Below are 21,288 nucleotides of genomic sequence, written 5' to 3'. Positions count from 1 at the left end.
GGGAGAAGGAAACGCAGAAGTATTAGAGGCAAGGAGGCTAAGAGACTTGTTTCAAGACGGAGTTGTGGCAACTGTGCTTGAGAGGCTGTCTCTCAGATTTGGGAACACGGAGGCCTCTGATGACCTTGAAAAAAGGAATTTCAAGGGAAGGTTGTCGGGCTGTATGATGAAGACAAAAATTAGACTAGTAGGATGGAGAAAGCATCTGAAGTGAAGAGGTTGAGTGTAGACAACTCTTCCAAGAAGTTTTGCTATGAAGTTCAGCAGAGAAATGGGGCAGCAGCTGGAATGGCATTTGGGGCCAAGGGAAGGGGTGCTGGCCAACCTCCCATTCAAGATCTATTCTTGTTCCACTGTGGACCCTGGAGGGTGACCCTTTTGTACTGCATCGCCTGGACTCTCCTGCTAGAATGTGTCCAGATGTGTTGAGTCAAGAGGAGGCAAAGACAAGAGAGCCACAGGCTGGAAGAGAGGTTGGTGTTCTTCCCTCTCTCGCTGCTGTTTCTACACCCTGTCTTTAGCAAGAGCTGTGTCCCCAATGCCTGCAAATCCTTTGGGGATGCCCTATCCTCCATGGCTCTCAGAAAACTGTTGCTTCCCCTGTCCCTTTCTGCACTAAGAGTTACCACTCCTACCCAGCACGGCTTGTCTCTGGTTTGCCTAACACCCTTGTTTGTTTCTTTAACATGTAAGTAGCTTCTTCTTTGAGGTCAGTTGAACCATCTGAATGAATCCTGTTTCCTGCCAGGACCCTAATTGATACAGAGGTCTTCCTCCCTCCCCACTCTCTCCTTCCCCTCTCCTTTCTTCTTCTCCTTCTCCTTCTTCTTCTACTTTTTCCTCTCTCTCTCTCTCTCTCTCTCTCTCTCTCTCTCTCTCTCTCTCTCTTCTTTCATGAAGGGAGGTACTAGAACATGTTCTTGTGCAAATGAGAATAACAGGGCAGAAAAAAGAAAATGATTCAGAGAAAAGCAGGATACTTGCTGGAGTGGAGGTCTCAAGCCTGCTGGAAGGGATGGGTCCAGAGTCCAAGCAGAAAAGGTGGCTGGTGTCAGACTGGAACAGGACATCTCTTCCATGGTTACAGGAGAGGCAGGAAGCACAAGAGGGCTGGTAGATTTGGTCTGATGGCTTCTAGTTTCTCAGTGAAGGATGAAGAGTGCAGGGTAGTTTGTAGAGATAGAAGAAAGTACGAAAAGCCATCTCTGAGAACATGAACTCGAAAATGAACTTTCTAGGAAAGGTTGGTAGGCTTGCCAGGCATGAAGAGTGCCAATTTGAGGCTTGTGGTCATGAATTTAAAGAACAACCCGTCAGCAGGACTGTGTGCTTTCCTCCAGCATCATTCAGCTGCTCTGGTGGAGGCCTAGAAAAGCTGAAGGGTTGGGTTTTATGAGGGCTAGAACTGGGCCAGGTTCATATGGTGGAAAAGAGGGGCAAGTTTAGTGAGGGTTTAGCTAGGTGGTGATAGTCATAATGGAGCGTGGAGTCCACATGGGGTAAGAAGGGAAGGAAGGCTGTGAAGGGGTACAGTGGTAAAAGTGATAACGACAATGGATAAGGGGGGAGAGGAAGCTGGAGCTCCTAGTGAAAGAGTTGAAGTGATGGGGAGATGGGTACAAGAAACCACAAGACAGCGGGGAGTATACAGTGCACCCTGATGGCTTCAGAAGGGCAAGGACTTGAAAGCGGATACGGCTGAATCGGGGCAGAGAGGGCCCCCACATCCCCTCCTGGCCTTCCCTACCTGTGTCTCCCAGAGCAGTTCTGTCCTGCCAGGTTGTCTGGAAAAGCCCATGACAACTTGGTTGTCCTCAGTTTTAGGGCCAAGAAGGCCATTTTTCAACTTGGCTCCTTCCCGCAACGGGACCCAGAGCTAGTTCCGACACACTGCACAGGTGGTGGTGATGTGTCTTCTAGAATGAGCACCTAGGCCACAGAGCGGTCGGCATCCCTCAAGAGAGGCCCTGGTTTCTTCACCTGGAAAATGCCACCCATCTTTTTAAATTTTTTATTTATTTTTATTTTTTTATTGTTTTACTGAAACGTGTTAAAGCTTGTGGGCCAGGCCTATTTATTTTATTTCCTTCATCCCATCCAGCCACCCTGGAGGGAGAGCTTATTATACTTCTTTTTACAGAGGAGGAAATATAAGCTCAGAGAGATGAAAACTTTTCCTAGGTCATATCGAGTCTGTGTGAGTCCACGAAGCTCACTATCCAGTTAGGGAAACAGACAAGCCGAGAACCAAAATATGTGATGTGTGCCAAGTTCTCTGGGACGGTGGAAGTTAGAAAGACTGATTCTGTTGTGGGTGGGGTGTGGGGGGGCATGTAAACCAGATCTAGGGGATGAGTAGAAGTGTATGTGGGGACATGGGAAAGCAGCACAGCAGGCAGAAGTGACAGCCTGAGCAAAGGCACAGTGACATGATACTCCAGAGGTGGCCCAAGGTTGTTGAGTAAAGGCCGCGAGGATCAATGGTTAGGCAGGGTTCCTAAACTTGGCTCCAGTCCTGGGGTTCATGGATACCCTCCGGGGGACCCCAAACCCCCCGACATTGTATCACAATTGTGAGTATATGTATTAGTCTTTTCGGGAGAGACATTTTAAATTTTCATCATATTCTTAAACTGAGACATGGACTTAAAAAAGCCTTGGGGAGCAGAGGAGCTCGGAGTGGTTGGCAGGGCCTGGGAATGAAGGTCCTCGTAGGCCTTGTTGAGGAATTCATGCTTCACTTTGAGGTCAATGGGAAAGCCGAGGGGGTTTTTTAGCCGGGAAACAACACGGGAAGGGTCTTAGGAAGACAGCACAGGTTACTGTGAACTCAAATCCAAGTCTTTCATAAACGATAAAGGGATGTACTGTTTACTGCCCTATTCCCGGAGTCTGGCACAGTGTTGAGCATATATACTAGGGGCTCCGTAAATGTTGAATGAATGAATGAATGAATGAGCACAGGTGTATGTAATAACAGAGTGCATCTCTTCAGGGTGACTCCACACATTTCCTGGACAATTGAACTGACGGTGAAATCCAGGAAACCAAAATTCCCCGTGCACTGTCCTGGGTTCTTAGAGAAATCTGCCGAGTCCTGATAGGATGCTGGGGGTGGAGATGGGAATAGGGGGACAGGGTCTGTGGTACCTAAGGGTGTCCACACTTGACTGCAAGGTAGGGCTCACCCCACGGAGCCCTGCGGTATCTTTGGAGGAGTAGAGGCGATATGGCCAGCATAGCTACAATCATTTCTTTCCTCCTCCCACATTCAACCCATCGGCTTGTCCTGCTGACTCGGTCTCCAAAATGTGTCCTCCATCCCCTCTCTTTCTCCATCACCTCCTCTCCTATGCTGCTCCTGTTCCCGCACCGCCATGGGCAGCAGTCTCAAAATCAGCAACCCCCACTCCCCTACTTCTGCCCTGTCTCTCTACTAACATCTCTCCACGTGGTGGCCAGAGGGATCTTTTCAAGCACTTCCCTTGCAAGGAACGTGGCTTTCTTCCCATGTCCTTAGAGAGCTATGCTTCTAAGACTTCAACATACATCCAAGCCATATGGGGGTCTTGCTAAAATCCAGGTTGTGATTCAGTTGACCTGGGGTGGGGCTTGAGACGCTGCATGTCTGACCAGCTCCCAGGTGATACAGTAATCTTGGACCACGTTAGGAACAACAAAGACTTAGAGAAAAATCCAAACTTCCTGCCCATGTCCTACTTTATCTGGCCCCTGCCCAGCAACCCCACGTCATCGCCAACCCCTGTTCTTCTCTCTCATCACACTGCAGACACACTGGCCTTCCTTCTGTTCCTGCGCCAAGTTGTTCCCGCCTCAGGGTCTTGGCACGTTGTGTTCCCATTGCCTAGAATGCCCCTTTCTAAGAGCTCCATGCGGCTTGCTCTTTTTCTTTATTTAGTTCAACAGTTAGTCAGAAAGTACTTCTCTGACCACTTTGTCTAATGAGCACCTTATCCCCTGGGAACTTGCTATGGCTATTTGCTTAACCCCCTTCGTAGCACTGGTCATTCTCTGTATTTATTTTGGTACTGTCTTTGTTGACTTGTTAATTTTCTCTCTCTACTCTCCCATTTGTTCCATGTGAATAAGGACTTGGTTTCCTTCACTCTGAGCCTATCCCAGAGCCTGGCACATGGTAGGTTCCCTTTTCATGTTTGTGAAGAATGAAACGTGAACACGAACATACTTGCATGGCTGCCGTGTGGTTGAGATGTAGGAAGGGGAGTGCATCCTAGGAAAACTTAACTGGAGGTACCTGAGGCAGAGCGGGGGAGGAGGGAAGGAGCAAACTGTCTGTCCTGAGGGTACCACGGAAAGTCTCAAGAATCTGGAGCTGAAGTTGAACCTAAGAATCAACATGTAATAGATGAATTCATCTAACTAGAAGAGACTCACTCTGGAAGGTGGGGAAGGAAAGGAGTGAACATTAATTAAATGAGTTACGTAAGGCATTTGGTTGGAACAGTGCTTCACACACAGTACTTATCGAATAAACGACAATAATTATGTTGAATCTTTACTCTGTGATCATGACTTTGCGTAGTCATCTCCATTTGTCCTCAAAACATATCATCTTCATGTTGCGAATGAGAGGGACTGTGAGATTAGGGGGCTTGCCCAAAGTCACATAGCGATTCAGAGACAGAGCTGAGAACCCCACTCCCTAAAACAGCTCTGTTGAAGTTGCAAATGTTGCAGTCCCTGCCCCCCTTCCTTGCTTTATGCTGCCATAGCACCGGTTACCACCTAATACACTGTGCATTCTACTTATTGCTTTGATGTCTGTCTTCTCTCACTAGACTATTAATTCCTGGTTTGGTTCACTACTGTTTCTCCGAGTCCAGAACACAGAGGCCTGCCACATAAGTAGACACTTCGTGAATACTTACTGAATATTAAAAGGAAGCATAAAGGGATTATTTAAAAATCCTTGGCTTTCTGCATCTCCAAGAGGCAGTTCTGTAAACATGTGGCTGACAGGACACCCAAACCCAGTAGAGAAGGCTCGAGTGTGCGAGATGAACCGGGAAGGAAAGCTGTGGCTTACTGAACGCTTTCAACAAATCAGAAGGAAGACTGTGTTCGCAGAAGAGGAACTGGCTACATGAAGCCTGGTGGGACAGCAGCCAGGGAGCCGGGGTTTGCCCAGTTGCCAGTGCTGACTGCCGCTTGCCATGGTAGGTGTGGATGCCACAGGCAGGCAGCGGTCTTCTCAGGATATGGCTTTCCATATAAAGTGGCCCTGGGGGAAAATGTGTTGACCAGGCCTCTATGGCAATTACAAGCTTGATGTAAAGGCATAAATAGGCACTTAATCAGGAAATCTCTTGGGAATTGAGTTAGAGTGAGTCAGTTGCTCAAGCCTGGCAGCCCTGGCTGCTGAACAAATAGAGGTTCTAAACCAGCCAGGCTGCGCTGTGAGCCTACTTACCTGACATTCCTCTGTGCCAAGCCTTCTCAAAGTTCAGCACCCCAGACCAGCAGCAGCAGCAGCACCTGAGAACTTGTCAGAACACAAATTCTCCAGCCTCGTGTTCAACCTACCGAAGGGGAAACTGTGTGGGTGGGGTCGGTCACTATATTAAGGAGCCTTTGATTTTTGAGCCAGGAGATTTCGATCCACTGTCAGGTTTGAGAACCATTGTTTTACAATTTCTCTTTCAGGGCAGTTATTACTCTGCCTCATGGGGGTGGGTGGGGTTAAGGGAACAGTCAGGATTGGAGGGCTTCATCCAGAGACACAGCACGCAGAGTGAGTCCTGCTACAAATTAAGTGAGGATTGGATCCAGTGGTTCTTGGTGGAAAGGGTCAGGAATTGAAGAGGAATTGGGGCGGGGAGGGGGGAAAGCCTCTTGTGTTTCAGAAAATTTCCAGAGGAGGGGTTAGTTTGCAAAAGCACATTTTAGTTATCATGGTTTTATTTTTCAGACCTTAATATTTATTTCAAAATTTCAAATGATGTGAAAGGAAGGTGTAAAATAAACTGCCAACCAGTACTGACTGTATGTATAGTTTGTGCAGGAATATAATGCTGGGACCCTACCTCTGTCCAATCCTCATTACCCACCCCCCAAAAAAAAATGAAGAGAGAACTTACTAAGCTGGCCTGAGAGATAGGAGAAACAGAAACTCGGCATAGGACCTGCCTGAAGAATTAATGAAATGGGTTGCGCAATTTTATGGAGTGCCTACTGTGTGCCATACACTGTATTTGGCTCTGTGAAGAGGATACCAAGATAATTTAGTTAGCCACTTGGGCAGCCAAGGAGCTTACCAGAGAAAATTCAGAGAGAGAGTTCCCCTGGTTGACAGATGATGGAAGTATGGATGTGTGGGACTTTTGATCCGTGTCTTGGCTTTTCGGTTTAGCCAGATAATAGAGCACATGTGAACTGGTAGGAGATGGGAGGGGAGTGTGGGAGTGGTGATTTGATGGGGATTGAATGCTGAGTGAGGAAGCATAGAAAGGCTCAAACAGACAACTACTAGTCTAGAAGGGGTACTGTACCCATTCCCACTGCTGGGGTCTGGGGCTACGTTTAGGAGATATGAGGTTGGATAGTAATAATTGCTCACATTTACCCAGTGACTACATGTGGCAGCAATCAATCTAAGTGCTGGAAATACACGAACTCATTCTTCATATGAATCCTAAGAGCTAGGTACTGTTATAACCCCATTTTTACTGATGGGGAAACTCAAGACCCTCAGAGGTGACCTAACTTTGTACAAGTCACATTGCTAAAGAGTGGTAGAGGCTGAATTTGAACCCAGGCTGTCGGCTCCAAAGCGCTCCCAAGGGCACGACAAATCAATGTACCGCCCCAAGCGTCTGGGCTGTCCTGCTGGGTTGGGGTGGCAGAGATGGGACACTTATTCTGGTGGGTTAAAAAGGTCTAGAAGAATGCCCTTCAGTCTTTCTTCATGCCTGAGCATTTCCTTTAGCATAGACAATCGGGGGTCCAGTGCTTTGAGAACCCTCTACCGGACAAGCACTTTAGGCCCCTTCCCACTAGATGGCGGCCCCTAAACCCACACAGAAATTCTGGAACCTCCACTGTCCCCATCTTCCGTGGTTCGGCTGCGGCTGAAGAATTGCAGGATGCAAATCCTCCTCTGGTTTAAGGGGCCGTTGGCCCCTGCCCCGCCCCATCCCGGGGTCGCGGGAAGCCCCCAGGATGGAGGCGAGCGTGGGGGACAGAGGTGGGCGGGGAGACGAGGCTCCCCGGGCTTTGGGCGTCCCGGGGAGGAGTCGGCGCGGGGCAGCCACTCCCGGGACACAGAGGCGGGTGCTTCCACACCGCCAGCACCCACCGCGGAGGGGAGGGCCGGCACCGCGGTGCTCCAGGCGCAGGGTGCGGGCTGGGGCTCCGAAGGCGCGGGGCGGGAGGCAGGTGCGCGGCGTGGACTACAAGTCCCAGCATGCCTAGCTGCCTTGACCCGGCCCCTGCTGCCGCTTAAAGGCTCCGGGAGCCGCAGCCGTCGGGTCGCCGCGGCTTTCGCTTTGCTGCCGCGGTTGGGCGGGCAGGAGCGGTGAGCTCGGTCGCCGGCTCTCCTCGCGTCCGGGCTCCTGCACTGCCGAGGGGCGCTCCTCGTGCAGCCCTCCCGGCTCGAGGATTCCCTACCGAGGCGCCCGCGTCCCCGGGCTCCCCGCCTCGGCCACCCCGCGGCCCCGATGCCGAGGCATGGATAGAACTGCAAGGCGCACGGCGGCGATGGGGGAAAAGAAGGAGGGCGGCGGCGGGGGGGCCGCGGCGGCCGCGGAGGGGGGCGCCGGAGCCGCGGCCAGCCGGGCGCTGCAGCAGTGCGGGCAGCTCCAGAAGCTCATCGATATCTCCATCGGCAGCCTGCGCGGGCTGCGCACCAAGTGTGCGGTGTCCAACGACCTCACCCAGCAGGAGATCCGGACCCTGGAGGTAAGGCGGCCGCGACGCCAGAGGGGAGGGCACCCGGGCTGGGCTGGAAGAGACCGGGGTCTGCAGCCTGGGAAGCGGCCCCCAACACTTCCCTCCCTGCTCCACTTCACTCCTTTCCCAGTTGCATCCTTGAGCCCGGGTCGCCCCCCTTTGAGGCTTCCTCCCTCCTCCACTGGCTGATGCGGCGGCTTGTGGACCCAGGATCAGCCCCTCAGTGCGGGCTTTTGGGGGAGGGGCGGAGTGGGAACTAGGATGGAGACTCCGGGAGACGGTGGGCGGGGTGGGCTGCGCGCGGACATCCCCTGCCTCCCCACCTCCGCCCCCACCCCATTTCCAGCTTGCGGGGCCGCAGGACTCATTCTCTCACTGAGTCACACGCTGGACTTTTCCCTGTGTGACTTAGCGGAGCCGCCGTGGGCCGGGGTGACGGGGCCGGGGTGGGGTGGGGGGGAGGCCCCCCTGAAGTGTGAGCAGAGGCCCGTCGTTCTCTGCTTTTCCCACACGCCCCAGACTGCGTTTTCCCTTCCTTTCCTCTCCTTCAGGTTCTTGTCTGCCGTTTTCAAAAAGTGTTGCTGAAACTGCATTTTTGCTCTTCAGGCATTTGGTGCTTTCGTTTCGCACTGCCACAGCGTTTCACTGTTCAAACCTACTCTCCCCACTCCCCTCCAAACATGGGATTTTAGCTTAGGAAGGATTATGCTGGAGAACGAGCCTTTGGTGAGAAGATGACATTATTTAAGGGCTTCTGATGGAGACAGCCTCCAGTGTAAAGAAGAAATAAGATATACCCGCCCTCCTCTCTCAAATTATAGCTGGGAAGTGCAGTATTAAAAGGATTTGGAAGAAGCAGCCAAAAAGGTTGTTGGGTTCTCTGAAGGGGGAGTCTCCCCCTCCCCCATACACAATAGAGGGAAACTAGTGCATTCCCAACTTGCTTTTGTCCAGAGGCTGGGAAGGCTGTGGAAATCCAGAGACCAGTTAATAGGTAACTCCAGCTTGAAGAAGGGGCTTCACCTTGCATTGCCACATCTGGCCTTCTGCACATCTGGCGATGTTTTGTTTTATTAGAACCTTAATTTCACATCCTATCCCCCCACCCCCTTATTGCTAATTGCCTCTGCCAGCTGTCATAGGGCCAGCTGGTGATTTGTGGTAATTATTACAAGACCCAGTCCTCCGTGCACACCACAAACCTGATTCCCTGTTTGATCTAAAATGCTCTGGGGTGAGTTTTTCAGTTTTATTTTCTAGAGCTATAAAACCCGGACATTGGAAGCATCCAATCAGTGCTGGCTATTATTATTTTTGTTACAGTTGCTATACCATTACTGACCAGGGCTTTGCTTAAAAATAAAAAACAACCAACCAACAATACCCCCCACTACTGTCCCTTCTGCAGGCATGCTGCTGTTTTGCAAGTGGTGAGAGAAACTGGTTTCTTAAACACAGCCCAGTGTGTTTGCCCAGCAAAGTTCAGTTTTTAAACCAACACAATAGGGGGTCTGTGAGGCTTAGTTCCTGGAGGAGGGGTCGTTGTCCAGCAGCATGTGCCTGGTTGGACTGCTGTGTTGTTGGCATGAGAGAACGTTCTCTGTGTTGGTCCCTCGCAGATTGTCCCCATGTCGGTTTGAAGTTCTCCTGGTTTGCAGAGTGGCAGGAGAAACGTCTGCTGCTTGTTCTCTGGAAATGGCGCTTTGCCCTGTTGATACCCTGACTTCCAGAGTTGCTCTTTTTGACCAACGTGTGGCGTCAGGACACCCCAGAGCATCCAGCCGTGTAGGTCTCTGAACTGGTTTATTCAATGGCCTCCCGCCTGAGTGTTTATTGGATGGGCAAGCCAGAAACCCATCTGAAGTGCATTTGCAGTGTAAATGGGAACCAGCTCCCTGTCTTCATTGTCATGTGAATTCAGGTCCACCCTACTTCTTGAAGGAGGGACCCAGGTTGTTGTGAGGATGGGAATTTAGACCCCTGGAGCTAGTTTGGAGGCCTCAGCCTCCTCACCTGAAAGGGGGGGGGGGGGAGGCGGTGTGGATCTCTGGGTTCTTGTGGCTCTAAATGCTGTGGTTTAGTGAAGGTGCCTCAATTGGGCTGAGTCAGTGTTTGTTATACATACCTCTGTTTAGGAATATCCCTGTTTAATAAACAAACAGACTCATAGATACAAACAACAGAATGGTGGTTACCAGAGGAGGAAGGGGGTTTGGGGAGGATGAAGAAGGTTAAGGGGAGGTCAAATACAGGTGATGGAAGGAGACTAGACCTTGGGTGGTGAGCATCTAATAAGAGTGTACAGATGTGTTATATAGTTGTACACCTGAAATTTATTAAGCAATGTTATACTAATTTAATTTTATTAATCAATGTTACACTAATACATTTAATTTTACTTTAATTTTACAAGACTAACAAAAACATGAAAAAAAGTATATTCCCTATTTAAGAATGGTTCTAAAATCCAGATTTACCAAACTGATAAAATAGGGGGGAAGTTTATTACTCAAATATTCCTGATGATAGGGGCAGTATGGCAGATGGGAAAGTCCATGGCTTTGATTTCAGGTGCAGGTTTTGTCTGTGTGGCCTTGGGCAAGTCCCACGACTTCTGAATCTCAAGCTTCCCCATCTGTAAAATGGGGATGAGACTGCTTAAACCTGTAGTGAGTCTGTAAGTCCACATTCTTCCTACTAAGTGATGCTGCCTATAAACTTTCCCTAGTGAGGATCCAATGGTGTTCACGCCACAGGCCAACTTTAGGAGAAACTACTTCATAGCTGGCTCTTATTTCCTCGTGGTGGGTGACATAGGCCCGGAAACCATCCCACCATCATGGGGCAGTGGTGATGTCCACTCTGGCTTTCTTTCCTGTAATGCAGGATCCTCTCACATACCAGGCCAGGGCCCCCAGAGAGACAATGCTTGCAACACTGGATTCCTGGCTTTTGGAGAAGGGACTGACCAGAGGGCTTGGCTTACGCAACTACGCCAGACTTCTCCCAAAGTCTTAGGAACCCCAGCCCACTCTGGCCCTCGTTAAATAAGCATTCACTGGGAAAAACATCACGTGAGATGCTCCTGGAAGTCCCTGACCCCAGGCCCAGCTGCTGGTGCTGGAGACTGCAGATTGTGACAGTGTGCAGGGGTCAACGTGCCTGGCTGCCTATGATGACTTTCTCCACGGAGTAGTCCAGTTCAAAAGAGTGGAAGGAGCCAAAGTTTAATGTTTGCCTCCTACCTGCCTACCTGGTGCTGGTCGCTTCTCCGTCTGACGTGATTTCCTAGAAATCCACCAACGTTCATGACACACATAGTTTTTCTCTTTACGTGGGAAAGGGGAGGAAGACAAAATTTGAACCCAGGGTCTGAATTTATGAACAGAAGTGGTGAGGCTACTTCATCCCAGCAGCACCTGGTACCCCATCTCAATCAGACCCTCTGAGGGGTCTGAGAACTCCACTGAGACAGGATAGAGTGTTCTCATTCCCCAGATATGCTCACATGGGGATACCTAGCTGGCTTCCCAGCTGGGCCTGAAGCCCCACACCACTTCTTTCCCTCATGTATTCATCCTCTTTGGGCCGATTCTGTGCTGGGCGCTGGGGAGACAGTGGGCCCTCATGAAGATTCCCGTTATGTGGACACTGCAGCGTTACCCTTTTCTGCCAGCCTACTAGTACTTTCCAGAGACAGGCCTCGCCACACCAAGTCTCCCACCTGTGCTCTTCTAGAGAAAAACCCTAAGCTGATGTGGAGGAAGGGTCCCCAGAGAACCTTTCCCCTAGGTCTCATGCTGGAGGGACACGGGGGAGCTGTAGTCGTTAACTGTCTGCACACTGGCCACTTCTCTGAGGAGTTGCCGGGAGGGAGCTGCTGGTATTGGGAAGAATTGACCTTCTCTAAGCTCAGCTGTGGCAGACGTCAGAACCCTGCTGTGTGGAGGCCCTGAGCTCTCCGTGTGGCCCCCTCCCCGTGCCCCATCTGTATAGTGGCACTGCTGGGCAAGGAATGGAGGGCCCTCTATCCTCACAGATCAGGTCCTGTGGCAGGCATGGACATGTGTTCACTTGACAAACCTTCAGTTATTACTGATTTGCCTGCTGAGCTCCTAGCGGCAGCCATTCTGGCAAGGATTCTGAGGTAGGTAGGTAGGTAGGATGCTCTCCTGGTTTTCGGGGACACTTTCAGGCTCATGGGGGAGCCAGGCAGGCAAATGATAGCAACTCCAGTACTCTGGCTTGCTAAGAGTGCTTAGGAATTGGGAATATGACTGAATACTTGGTCAGTCTAACCTCCTAGTTTTACGGGAAATATCCCAGAGTCTGGGTGGTGACTTGTCCCGAGTCACACATCCCTGGCAGCACTGACAGCGCGACCTGGTTTTCCTTTCCCCACCCAACCACTGCCTCGGAGTGTGGGCTTTCTCTGCTTCCTCTTCCATTACTATAGTTTTAACCTCCTGCTGGAGCCGCTGCACTGTCCCCTTTGGTGTCAGCTTTTGCCTTGGCAACTTTTTCCTTGGTGAAACGTGCCAGCAGCGTTCCTTGGAGGCGGCCTGGGGAGGGACCCGCAGTTTCCCTGAGCTTGGGGGGGTGCTGGAGGGAGGCCTTATCAACTCTGCAGCCCAGGTTAGCATGAATGCTGGGACAGTGATGTGCATGCCTCCTTCTCTGGGTTGGCTCAAAATCCAGGAAAGCCGCGTTCCCCACCACAAGTATGTAGGACCTGTCTGCTGGCTGTGGTCTGGAGAGAGACGGCAGGGACCCTGGTCCTTGGTGTCAGTGTCTGTCATGGTGGAGGGAAGTAACAAAGTCTGTGGCCAAGTCTCTCAGCTGTGCTTTTTCAAAAGGACATCCTTTCAGAATAGGCTGGTGAGAATCTTTCTCTATATTCAGTTCAGAGGGAAAACTGCACTGGTGCTTTTGGAGTTACGGGACTGACCTTCGTGCATAGTGAGGGCAGACAAGAGCCATTCTCGGTCACCAGTTCTGTGTTGAGCTTTCTGCTAGTCTCTTGGCACGTGTTGCCGCATTTAATGTTCACAAGGACCCCGATGAGGTTTTGTCCCCATTTTGCAGATGAGGACATTGCAGCTCAGAGGGAATCAGAGACTGAGTTGGTAGGTTGAACCTGGGTTGACTGGTCTTCAGTCCTCACGTTGTGAACTTCCCAATGACCTCTAGAAACCATGGTGGGGGGGATTCTGGTCAGGGTCATGGCTGCTGAGCCCAAGGAAGTGGCCAATAACAGAAAGGGCCCTCCCACGGTTATTTGGCTCAATTCTAGATGACTGGGCGTAGTGATGGCCAGTTGCAGCCTCTGAGCTCAGGCTTGGGGCTGCTTCCTTAAAGTACAGCCCAGCACACCCTCAAAGACAGGCCTCGGTCAGCAAACTGTGGTGCAACCGGCTCAGTGTGGGTCTTACTCTGAGAAATGAGAAGCTGCCTAGAGATCAAGTTACTCCTAATTTTTTCAATGGATACCTGCCTTACTCTTTTTTTGAATAATTCCTCTGATTAGCAGTATATTCTTTAACTTTCTAGTTTTATTAAAGTATTATGAAATACACCTGATGGTATATGCTCACTATGAAAAAGAATACAAATGAATAAAAGAAAATCACCTATAATGCTGCCTCTCAGAGTAATTCTTTTTTGTCATAATAGTTAATATTTAATATGTTCCTGGGAAAAGAATGGATAACCTTAAACTAGGCATGCAAAATATGTGGAGCATTAGCACATTGTTACTCAGATTTCTTTTCTTTTTAATGGCAAGACACATATTTGTTGGCTGATGGACATAATTCAACAGCATGACGTTGTTCAATTATTGTAGGTCTGGGAATTTCATCCACATGTTCTTATTCGCAGTCCATTGTTTAAAAAAGCCAACATAAAAGCTTGTTTCTCTCTCCTGTCACAGTCTAGTTTGGGTTAGGCAGCTCTCCAAGCAGAGACTCGGAGATGGGGACTCCTGTGTGTGGCTCTGCCCTTGGGGGTCATTCATTCCCAACTGGTATAACCCTCAGATGTAATAACGATTTTAAACTTACCCCCCAAAGAGGTCTGGCCTTTACCCTTGGTTTCTGGAAGGTAATCTCTGTATCTTTGGCATGTCATGCCTGATAGGAAGGAGTATCTTTGTTTCTCAGAGTTAATTCGTACTAACGTTTTGTCTATATTCTGCCATTGTTTTTGTCCTCTGCATTTGCATACGAATCCACATGCTTACCATGTGCGTTGCCTTTTCAAGTCTTCTGTCTACATCCATACACATAGATACGCAGCACCACCCTTAGTGGCTGTCTCGGGTGCTCATACCGTAAATTCACCCAACCGGTCACCCATTGTTGGCCGCTCAGGCTGTTGCCAAGTGTTGCAGGGAGTGCAGGAGTACATTCCTGGAAGTGGAATGTGCTGGGGCGCAGCGTGTGAACACATTTAACATCAGTCCTAGTCTTTAAAATCTTACCCCCTCCCCAGCAGGAATGCCAGCATTTATAAATGGCCGTCTCTCTGCATTTACTCCTTTGCCACTGCATCTGTGTCCACCCTGAGGTCGAAGACCGGACAGGAGATGGGACGTGGCCCCCATGGCTGAGGTTCAAGGATTGTGGGGTCTCATTTTCTGGTTGCCTGTAGTGAGGAGGCCAACCGATTAGAAGAGGAACGCTGCGCCAAGACAGCAGGGTGGGGGTGGGGTGCTGGATATCAGGTCTCTGTGTCCAGGGACTAGTTCCCTGTCGGCAGTGCACAGCCGTATGGTGAAATCTTCATCACTGAGGCTCATGAAGGACACCTCGCTGGATTGTAGCCTGGGTTTCATCACCAACCATCAATATTGATCAGAGCTATTTGGGGTGCCTTGGCTTTGGGGCTCATGTAGTAAGAGTCCTGGATTCCTAAGAGGGCTACAAAGGATCTTAGGATTTCCATGTGGTCCAGCCCTCTCTGCAGATGAGGAAACTAAAGGCCTGACGGGGAAGTGACGTACCGGGAATACATATCGGAATAATCTTAATGGACAGTGGAGAAGAGATTGGTGGTTCCAAATGGAGCACTGAGCTGGGAGTCAGACCTGAGGGCTCATGCCCTGGAGTGAGCTCTTCTACCCCCCTGACTGATGGCAAGCAGCAGCCTGCCATTCCACCTTCCCATGTGTGTGCTGGGGTAGGAGGTCGGTTCCTGGACCTCAAGGAGTTTCTTGCGAGAGGAAGCGAATGGGTTTGTTTTCCTAGCCCTATCTCAATATCTTAGGAACTCTGGGGACTGGAGAGATTCTTGGGGAACAGTCTGGGGTGTCCTGTGGGTAGGTATGTTTTGAAAGCCAGTCTGCCCCGGGAGCTGGCTCAGCCTGAAGGGATTCTCTGAACTTAACCTAACTGTGTACTTGCAGGGTTTCTCATCCTTCCATTGAAAGAACCTCTGGGACTTGTGTGGGTGAACCCTTACTCCTCTAGGGCCTCCTGTTTGTCTTAAATTTATGCAGTTTGCATTCTATACCCCGATACATTGTTGTTGGTTTTAATGCCAAAATAATGTTAGAAATAGTTTACCATTGCTTCCCGAAGACTCACCCTTTCCCTCCAGTGTCTTTGTGTCCATCTTGGCTTTCTGCCCTATTCCAGATCCCAGGTATACTCGGGACAGATGTTGGCATCAAAAATGCTTTGTCGTTTATTCCCAGACAAGCCTGTTTCTCATCTGCATTAAAAACATCTTAATTCAAATTGCCTGCAGTTTGAATTAAAACCTTTATGTTTAATATACATCTGATTTTGTCGTCCTGGCCTTGGTGGGTGGAATGGCGTGGATTGCCTTTCAAAGTCATGGAGCTGAAGTCAGACTGCTTACTTGCTGTCCTGCCCCGCCTCCGCCCTTTCATTTTCCCACCTTCAGAATAATTGTTAAGAATGAATTGACTTGTGTTTAAAGATAAAAGAAGGAGAGAAAGCATCATGCAGCATGTGGCGTAGCCCAGCTATGCTATGGTTAGGAAAACTAACGTTTCTTATAGCATAAATTGCAGACTTGACTTTGCAACATTGGTCATGAGGGTTTTGCTTTCTGCAAAGCTGATGAGATAAGCTGCTTATACAGTGGTGGGGCTTTCTTTGGCATGGCACCTGGAGGTTTTGAGGCCCAATTTAGCCAATTAATTTGGATTTGGTTTTGATATGGATTAGTAGGATCAGCTTCACTCATGGTACAGACAGAATTTTGCTGGCCAGAAAAAAAAGTTACAGGTCATATTTAAAAGGTGATTGGGGTATTCTCATGCATTGGGCACTATGTTGAGTGTTGAGAGCCCATGTTGAGTGTCTCATACATTGGACACTATGTTGAGTGTCCCCTCCTACTTTACCCCTCAGACTGGGACTGTTGAAAGGGCATAATGCGTCCTTTCCCATACTGTCTCCTGCAAGATTTTCTTGTGAAAGAGGGCTTCAAAAGAGTTGAGAATGTGCCACATTAGTTATCTCCTTCCTGGAGATTCCTAAAAATGAAGATTCGTGTTTTAAAGGCTCTGAGAAGTCCTGCAACAAGGGTTCCCAAACCTATTTGTCCAGGGGATCTTTCTTCCACTGAACGTAGTTGGGGACACATTGCCTTAAGCTATGAACTGGGGAAAAGACAAGAAATTGTAGGCTTCGTTTCAGCGACTGTTGTTTTTATGATACTGAGGTTCCTTCCATTTGTGTTCCAGTTACAAGCGAGTGGGTTGAGGAAAGGCTGGTAACTCCATATACTTACCCAGCAGTGCGAGGTTGCCTTTTGTTGAGGCAGGTACTTTACAAAGGGAAGCATAGTGTGTGTTCTAGGCACCATACTAGCACTTAAAGACATATTTCACTTAATCCTTCCAACCAGATGAGGAAACTGCCCAGGGAGGTGTGTATGCCTGGAGTCCTTGTGTCCTGCCCCCCTTGGCCCTGCATGCCAGTTAGCCTAGTGCGCCAACGGCATGCTCAGTCAGGGACAGCATGCTCAATCAGGGACGGCTGGGAACCTCCTCAGAAAACAATCCAAGAGAAATGCAGATGCCTATGGGTGTGTTTGAGCCTGGGGCTGGGGAGGGTAGGGGAAGGGCTGGGCTTCAGACACAGAATGCTTTTTAAAACAAAAAAGGAAATGCTGGCTCAGAATGGAAAGGAAAGGAAGCAGTTTCCTGTTTCTGGTGCTGGCTCGTTGAAAGGAGGAGCTCTCTAGCCCCTTGGCCAGTGTAGACCTGGACTGGCCGGGAGGGCCTTTCTAGACATGGTCTCCTAACCACTACCTGAGTTCTCAGAAATAGAGAGCCAGTTCCATCCCTTTTCATTTTCCCCTGATAACCCATCAAATGGATGTGTGGTTTCTAAAATGAATATTTATACATGTTGCAAAATGGATATGTCACAATAGCTCACTTTTACTTTTCCTGAAAGCTTACTCCATGCCTGGCCCCCTAGTTAGGAGTTTATGTGGCATTTGCTCCTCACAATCTTGTGAGGAAGCTTCTATTGTTACCCCCATTTTACAGTTGAAGAAACTGAGGTGCAGAGAGGTTAAGTGACTTGCCCAGGGTCACACAGCTAAGGAGAGACTAACCTGTGACTTGAACCCAGACAGTCTTCATCACAGGCCTGTCCTGCCTGACTTGCATTTGTAAACTGTTCTCCCAGCCAGAAAATCTGTTAGAGTAGAATACATTTTTTAAAGGCTGGTGTCCTTCGTGTGGTTCCAGATGGCAGACCCCAAGCCTGGGCCAGCCCTGGTGATTCTTAGGTAAAATGGTTGGGTCTGAGTTTACATTAAAAAAAACACAAAAAACACTTTATTATGGAAACGTTCCAACATGCACAAAAGTAGAGAGAATGATATGATGCAGCCCCATGTAGTGATTCCCCAGCTTCAGCAATAACCACCTCTGGACAGTCTTGGCGTGGGTACTCTGAGTAGCCTGGTTTTGAGCATGATGGCGCTGGTCTCAAGGAAGCAGAGTGACCTGCGGAGGACTTCTCCTCCAGCTTGCTGCCTCCAGGCAGAGCTGTTTCTACCCCAGCAGGCTGGGAGGAATCTCGGTACCTTTTCTCATGAAATGACCCTTTCAATTTCCCCCTGAAGCTTACTCTGGCTTCTGGCAGCCTGTATATTACCGGAAGTCCCATCTCATTCTGTAAGCTGAATCTCCTGTTGCACCTGAAACGGGTTCTCAGAGGTAGAGTCGAGGAATGGTGCATGACCTTCCCCATTCCCACAGCCCCCCACCCCCCAGACTGAGATGAGTGGCTTTAATGGAGACAGGCCACCAGACCCCTTAAGAGTCAAACTCTGATAGTCTCGATTTCCAGTCCACTCTTCTCCATAGCTCCAGTATCTCCTCTTCTACTTTTTCTTGTTGCTTTATCCACATGTTATGAGATGAGTGTCATGAGATTTCAGCCAACATTTATTGAGTGCCACTGTATGTGTCCCTGGGAGAAGAGTCGATGAGGACAGGTAGACCCTGTTCTCTTGGAACTCCCTGTGAACCTGCATCTCATTTCGGTGATTCCAGCCGTGAAATGGGATCCAGCACCCACTCAGGGGCTTCCTGTCCCTCGTAATTCTTCTCGTGGTTCTGCTCCATCCTTCGTGAAGCCTGGTCTTGCTGACCACTCTCTCAGTTCTTTTCTCTGTGGTCTCTTGCCCCCAACAAAGGTAGTTTTCTTTGTTGTTGTTTTCATTTTGCTTTTTGCTGCATTCTTACAAGTGTTTCTCCGGTTCCGTGTCACTTTGCTAGTTGCTTCTGATCTCTGAGTGGGGCGTCCCAGATGCTGTCATGATGTCATTCCGGTAAAGGATGGTCTTGAGCACTTAGTAGGACGTGGAGGGCTGCGGTGAGGACTTCAGGGTGTGCGTGGGCTCTGGGTAGAGAAGGTCATAGTCACTTCCTGACTCTTCCTTGCCAGCTCTGTGACCTTGGGCAAGATGCTTAGCTCTCTGAAGCTCGCTCTTCTTGTTAGTTAAAAGGGGATAAAATACAGGAGTGTGATGGACAGTTAAAAAAAAATTCAATATTTTTTCATCCCTTCTCATTTAGCATTTTTCTAAAACACTTGTCCGTGTTTCTCTATTATCTTCCTTTTGGTCATTTTAATTGCTGCATGATATTCCATCCAGTGGATATGCTGGAATTTGCCAAAGCATTTCCCATGTTATTGGACATTTCGGTTGTTTCCAGATTTCTGCTGTTATAAACAATGTGACTGGAATCGTATCTGTACAGGCGCCTCTTTTTTTTTGTTTTTGTTCCTATTCTGAATTCATTTCCTTGGGATAATTCCCAGGAATGGAATTACTGGGTCAAAGAGCGTGGATATTTTTTGTAATGGTAGATGCTGAACTGTTCTCCATTTTATGCTGTTTGAATGATAGCTGTCTTAACAATTGTACTCCTGGGTAAATAGCTCATATTTTCTTTGCACTTCATTTTGGCCTTGTGCCCCTTCCCCCTGTTTTGGCCTTGTTAAATCATTCCCCATCTTTTTTGTCTTAAAATGTTTTACTGAGGTATAATTGCCAAATAAAATTGTAAAGTATTTAAAGTGTGCAAATCATTCTCTGTCTTTAATTTGCTTGCTTGCTCTCTCTCTCTGTCTCTCTCTCTCTCTCTCTCCTTTCTCTCTTTCTTTCTTTCTTCCTTCCATTCATTCAGTGACTGTTGAGCCTCAACCATGTGCCAGGCACTGTTTTAGGCACTGGACAAAAAGAGCAGTGAAGAAGACAGACAGAGCAGTTTCTTTAATGGAAAGAAAAAAAAGACTATAGACAGAGAAGTGGCCTGAGAAAAAGAAAACTGGAAGTGTGTTAGAGGGATGGTGGTGGGTCGAAGGTTGGTAGTCAGGAAAGCTTCCTTCCCAGAGAAGGTGATGTTTGAGCTGGAATCACACAAGATGACAAGACAGCAGCCTTGTGAAAACCTGGGTAAAGACTGTTGTAGGAAGAGGGATCAGCATGTGCAAGAGCCCTGAGGCAGAAACGAACTTGGTGTGTTCAAGGACCAGCTATGAGACCAATGTGCCTGGAACACAGTGGGAAGTGGTGGTCCATGAGGCCTGTGGTTGGCCATGAGGTCAGGGAGGTAGGCGGAGCTTGGGGCTGGTCCCCTAAACTTGGGCCATGGTCAAGAATTAATGCACCAATTCGACAAATAGTTGTCGCCCTCATGTCTCCCCCCTCCTACCCCCCCCCACCGTTATGTGCCAGGCACTATTCTGGGATATAAGAGTGAATGAGAATGTCAGCTTAGTTGGGGCAGTTTGTAGGTTTGCAGATAAGTAAACCAATAGAAGGTGCTGGTGAAGTGTGAATGAAGGCACAGCTGACTCATCTCTATATCCTGAGGTGTGTAAGGACTCGGGAAAGGTTTCTTGATTTGAGCTAAGCTGTGCTCTGTGCTGCCAGCTTTCCCCATGTTCACTGAAAGTCAGTTATCTGCTGTAAGGCCTGGCAGTCTCAGCCTGCCAGGTGGGGGGAGCCTGGACCTCTGCCAGGGAAGGGGCCCTGAGAACTGAGGTTGCCAGCTCAGAAGTGAGGCTGCTGATACCAGGTATGAGTATCTAGGCTCCACTTATGGGAAACCAGCCTGAGAAATAAACATGGGAAACCCCCTTCTTTCTGAGCTACTCTGCCCTGCCCCAATCTTTCCTGACTGGGGACTCTGATTTGTGACTCTTCTTAGGAATATAGACGTGGGGACATTGTGCTTTTCATCATGTTCTTTTGTTAGGGTAGGGCAAAGAGAGCAGACATGAGGTCTGCGCAGATGCTTCAAGATACTAAAATTTGGGGGGCCGGCCCAGTGGCTCAGGTGGTCGGAGCTCCGTGCTTCTAACTCCGAAAGCTGCCAGTTCGATTCCCACATGGGCCAGTGGGCTCTCAACCACAAGGTTGCCAGTTCAATTCCTCGAGTCCCGCAAGGGATGGTGGGCAGTGTCCCCTGCAACTAAGATTGAACACAGCAGCTTGAGCTGAGCTGCCTCCCGGATGGCTCAGTTGGTTGGAGCGCGTCCTCTCAACCACAAGGTTGCCAGTTCGATTCCTCGACTCCCGCAAGGGATGGTGGGCTGTGCCCCCTGCAACTAGAAATGGCAACTGGACCTGGAGCTGAGCTGCGCCCTCCACAACTAAGACTGAAAGGACAACAACTTGACTTGGAAAAAAGTCCTGGAAGTAACACTGTTCCCCAATAAAGTCCTGTTCCCCTTCCCCCACTCCCCCCAAAAAGATACTAAAATTTGGGACAGCCTAGGATGTATTCACCCAGTGAGCTGTGACCCCATGGCAGTTCCAGGAAATGGGGCTGGTGGAAGACATTGACTGCCATTT

At 49.3% G+C, this 21,288-nt stretch overlaps 1 protein-coding gene across 3 annotated transcripts in view; it reads left to right on the top strand.

The window, feature by feature from the left end:
- Positions 1-7,511: 7,511 nt before the first annotated feature.
- KSR1 (kinase suppressor of ras 1) overlaps positions 7,512-21,288 on the top strand; it is a gene marked incomplete at its 5' end in the record, with an annotated part of 144,391 nt that continues 130,614 nt past the window's right edge. For 2 of the 3 annotated variants that reach the window (XM_081028635.1, XM_081028633.1), the window contains one exon: positions 7,512-7,938. In XM_081028635.1, the coding sequence (XP_080884761.1) occupies positions 7,708-7,938 (231 nt within the window). The remainder of the gene's footprint in view (positions 7,939-21,288) is intronic. The other variant, XM_081028634.1, reaches the window with a different exon arrangement.

Source organism: Rhinolophus hipposideros (assembly GCF_964194185.1).
Source record: "Rhinolophus hipposideros genome assembly, chromosome: 20".
Classification (NCBI taxonomy): Eukaryota; Metazoa; Chordata; class Mammalia; order Chiroptera; family Rhinolophidae; genus Rhinolophus; species Rhinolophus hipposideros.
Note: the sequence above shows the minus strand (reverse complement) of the source record. Positions and strands in the feature narration are given on the sequence as shown.